This window comes from Eimeria necatrix, genomic scaffold (assembly GCF_000499385.1).
Source record: "Eimeria necatrix Houghton genomic scaffold, Enh_scaff1930, whole genome shotgun sequence".
In the NCBI taxonomy this organism is placed as follows: Eukaryota; Apicomplexa; class Conoidasida; order Eucoccidiorida; family Eimeriidae; genus Eimeria; species Eimeria necatrix.
Window position 1 is genome coordinate 1 of NW_013652569.1, and position 3,947 is coordinate 3,947.

General features: G+C 58.4%; 1 protein-coding gene across 1 annotated transcript; it reads left to right on the forward strand.

Moving 5' to 3' along the window:
- Positions 1 to 333: 333 nt before the first annotated feature.
- On the forward strand, positions 334 to 1,104 carry ENH_00025170 (hypothetical protein, conserved; the record flags this gene model as incomplete). Its single annotated transcript, XM_013579800.1, has 1 exon — positions 334 to 1,104. The coding sequence occupies one exon, from the start codon at positions 334 to 336 to the stop codon at positions 1,102 to 1,104; it is 771 nt and encodes a 256-aa protein (XP_013435254.1).
- Positions 1,105 to 3,947: the final 2,843 nt, after the last annotated feature.

Consider the following 3,947-nt stretch of genomic DNA (forward strand, 5'->3'; position numbering starts at 1 on the left):
CAAATCCCCCCCCTGGGGTTTGGGGGTTTAGTCGGGGTTTGGGGGGCAGCGCGTGGGGGGCGGGGCTAGGGTTTAGGGTTTAGGGGTTATTGGGGGTTTGGGTTCATTGCGGAGGCATTATATATCCTTCTCTTTCTCCAGAAGATTTGATTTAAACATTTAAATGTATTTAAATGTTTAAAAGCATTTAAAGTATATTTAAATGTTTAAAAAGGTCTGCAAGTCACTAACTGAGCGAAAAGCCTTTTCAGTTTTGCAAAGTGGCTGCTGTGTGCACTTTGCGGTGTACGTACACCTGGCGCGAAGCTGCGCGTTTTCTCTCCGTTCGTTTGCATGCAAAATGCGGACTTGTGCCCTCCTATGCACATCTCTGTGTGTCATTTTTTCCGAATTATTCAAATAAAAGCAAATGCGCGGAAAATAAAGTCTAAAAAGGGCTTTGGGGAGCAAAAGCGCAAGTTTCCTTGGGGTGTACGTACACCCGAAGCTTTGCGTGCAGAAACCCCGTTTTTTCTATATCCATGCAAATCTCGAGTTTCTGAGTGCGGAAAAAGCGGAATTAGAATTCCAAACGAATATCTTTTCATTTATATCCCCTTTCTTGTCCAAAAGCCCTCGAAAAGGGGCTTGTTTGTTTTTTTTTCAGACTTCCACCGAAACATGCTGAAAGGCGGCGTCTACATCTACCCGCCCACCTTCCGCGACCCCCAGCCCTCAGTCAACATGGTCTTCCAGTGCCTGCCGCTGGCCTTTTTGGCCGAAGAGGCCGGCGGCCGCGCGAGCGACGGCTTTACGCGTTTGCTGGTAATCGAACCCACGACCTTGGGTGACAGAATTCCTTTTTTCTGCGGCAGCAAACACCTCGTGGACGTCCTCAACTTCTACATGGCCAAGAACAAACTCCGGGACGGAGGCTGGTGCTTCCGCGCCAGCAGCAGCAGCAGCAGCAGCAGCAGCAGCAGCAGCAGCAGCAGCAGCAGCGGCGGCGGCGGCGGGGGAGGGGGGGGAGGCGGCAGTGGGAGCGATACCGGCAGCGGCAGGGACGGGGAAGAGAGCGATCCCACCAGGCTAGACAAACGAAGCGACAGCGAGACGGCTAGCTAGCTGGCTAGCTAGCTAGCGAGACTGACAGCTAGCTGGCTAGCAAGCTAGCTAGCTGGCTCGGAAGCAAGCTAGCTAGCTTGCTAGCTAGCTAGCTAGCTAGCTGAATGGCTAACTAGCTGGAAAGCTAGCTGCATGGAAACCTGGCTGGCTAGCTGGAGAGCTAGCTGGCTAGCTGGATGGCTGGCTAGCTAGCTGGTTGGCTGGCTAGCTAGCTAAATGGCCATAGAAATAGCTGCAGCAGACACTGGGGGGCGTTAGTTTGCATGCAGCCCCAAAGTGAAGCAGCTAACGAACTCACAGGGGCCCCCAGCCAGCAGCGACGGGTTAGGGGCCACGGGGGGCCCCTGGGGGGCCCCCAGGGGGCCCCTAGGGGGCCCCTGGGGGTCCTTTGGGGGCCCCTTGGGGGCCCCTGGGGGTCCTTTGGGGGCCCCTTGGGGGCCCCAGGGGGCCCCCAAGAGGCAACAATGAGAGAGGCAGGGGCCCACGGCGGAGTGCTGCTGCAGGTGTGCTGCTGCAGCAGAAAAGCTGCTGCAGTTGTGCTGCAGGGGGTTTGCTGCTGCAGCAGAATGGGCCCACAGAAGAAGCATTTAGAAGGCTTTAGTGGGGGCCCCAGGGGACTCGCGGAGGGACAGAGGGGGCCCCCAAGGCCTCACGAGGGGCCCCTGAGGGGGCCCTGGGGGGCCCCCTCAGGGGCCCCAATAGAGGCCTAGTCAGCCACTAGGGGGCCCCCACAGCAGCGTGGGGGGCCCCCATGAAAAAGCTAGCAATAAGTTTCTAGAGGGCCCCGCGAGGGCCCCTGGAAGGGGTGGGGGCCCCCATGGAGGGGCCCCCCATAGTGGGGGCCCCCTGGAGGGGCCCCCGGTAGTGGGGGCCCCCATGGGGGGCCCCCTTATAGGTGCACTAGTAAATGGAAAAGGGTACAGAGAGGCAGCTGCTGCATGCATTATCGGGGCCCCGCAGCTGGCCCCAGCTGGGGCCCCCAGGTGTTTGGGGGGCCCCTCAAACCCCACAGGTGGGGGCCCCCGGGCATTTAGGGGGCCCCCCAGCCTGGGGGGCCCCCAGCCTGGGGGCCCCCCAGCCTGGGGGGCCCCCCAGCCTGGGGGGCCCCCTTGGGCTGGTGCGCCGTGTAGGCCTCCAGGCTCTGTGAAGGGGAGGTGGGGCCCCACAGCTTAATAAGTGTTATTTATTTAGAATGGACTTTGCTGCTGTTGCTGCTGCTGCTGCGGCTCAGCAGCGCAGCCCAGCTAGCCACAGCTAGCCACGACGCAGCTAGCTAGCGAGCTACCCTGCGTGGCTAGCCAGCTGTGCTTGGCTAGCCAGCTGTGCTTGGCTAGCCAGCTGTGCTTGGCTAGCCAGCTGTGCTTGGCTAGCTAGCTGGGTTTGGCTAGCTAGCTGTGCTTAGCTAGCTAGCTGTGCTTGGCTAGCTAGCTGTGGCTAGCTAGCTGTTCTTAGCTAGCTAGCTGTTCTTGGCTAGCTAGCTGTGTTTGCCTAGCATGAGTGCCTCATACTTCTGGTTTGTAAGAAAAAAAGACAGGCAAAACGCAGGTCCGGTTTGGGGAGGCTCCAGGGGCCCCTGGGGGCCCCAAGGGGGCCCCCGGGGGCCCCCTAGGGGGCCCCTGAGGGCCCCTTGGGGGCCCCTAGGGGCCCCTTGGGGGCCCCTAGGGGCCCCTTGGGGGCCCCTAGGGGCCCCCGCCACAAGAGACAAAAAGGAGCATTTCAAAGAGACACAGATCTTAAAAGGACTGGAGCGTCCAGTACTCTTTGAAGGTACCTTAAGGACCCTAAAGGGCCCCCCGGGGGCCCCTGGGGGCCCCCCAAGGGGCCCCCCGGCGGGCCCTTCCAGAGGCCCCCAGGGGGCCCCCTGCTGGGGGCCCCCCCGGAAGTTGGGGGCCCCTAGGGGCCCCCTGAGGCCCATTGGGGTCACAAGGACCCTGTGGGGCCCCCGAGGGTACAACAAAAGGGGACAAAGAAAAGCTGCTGCTGGCAGCAGGGGCCCCCGGGGCCCTTGCTGCTGCTGCTGCTGCTGCTGCTGCTGCAGCTGCCCATAGTTGGGCCTTGGTAGGTGGGCCTTTTGAGCTGCTTAGTCTCAAGGGCTTAGGGTTTAGGTAGGTTGGGGGTTTGAGGCCTAGGGTTTAGGGTTTGGGGGAGCGAAGGGTTTAGGGTTTAGGGTTTTTTAGGGTTTAGGGTTTGGGCTGCTGCTGTGGGTCCGCCGAGCCGTTGGTCAGGCAGTCTCGATGAGGGAGTTCGAGTGGTTTTTGATTTTATTTGTTTATTTATTTATTTATTTATTTATTTTATTTATTTTAATTTATTTTAATTTATTTTTATTTATTTTCTTTTATTTTTTGTCCTTGAAAGCAATTCATTCGCTCAAACGGCCGTGGCCTCGCAGCAGCAGCAGCTGGCGCAGCAGCAGCAGCAGTGCTGCTGCCACCTGGGTTCAAACTGCTGCTGCAGCTTCTGGCCGCAAACCCGTAAACCCTAAACCCTTTTCCCTAAACCCTAAACCCTAAACTTTCATATTTTTGCACACTTCATCTTGCTGTGCCGCCTCTCAGCCGAGAACCGACGGGCGACGCCGAAGTAGCATCGACCGCCAAACTCCAAACCCTAAACCCTAAACCCTAAACCCTAAACCCTAACAGATATAGCCAACGCCCAGCGAAGCTATTTAAACCCGCTTGCTGAGCGGAGCTAGGGTTTAGGGTTTAGGGTTTAGGGTTTAGGGCGTAGGTTTGGCTGCTGTGTGACCACGCGGAGTCAGATGACGCACCAGTGCCCCGGCCAAACCCTAAACCCTAAACCCTAAACCCTAGGTCGCCAACGAATAAGTTTAATCCAAG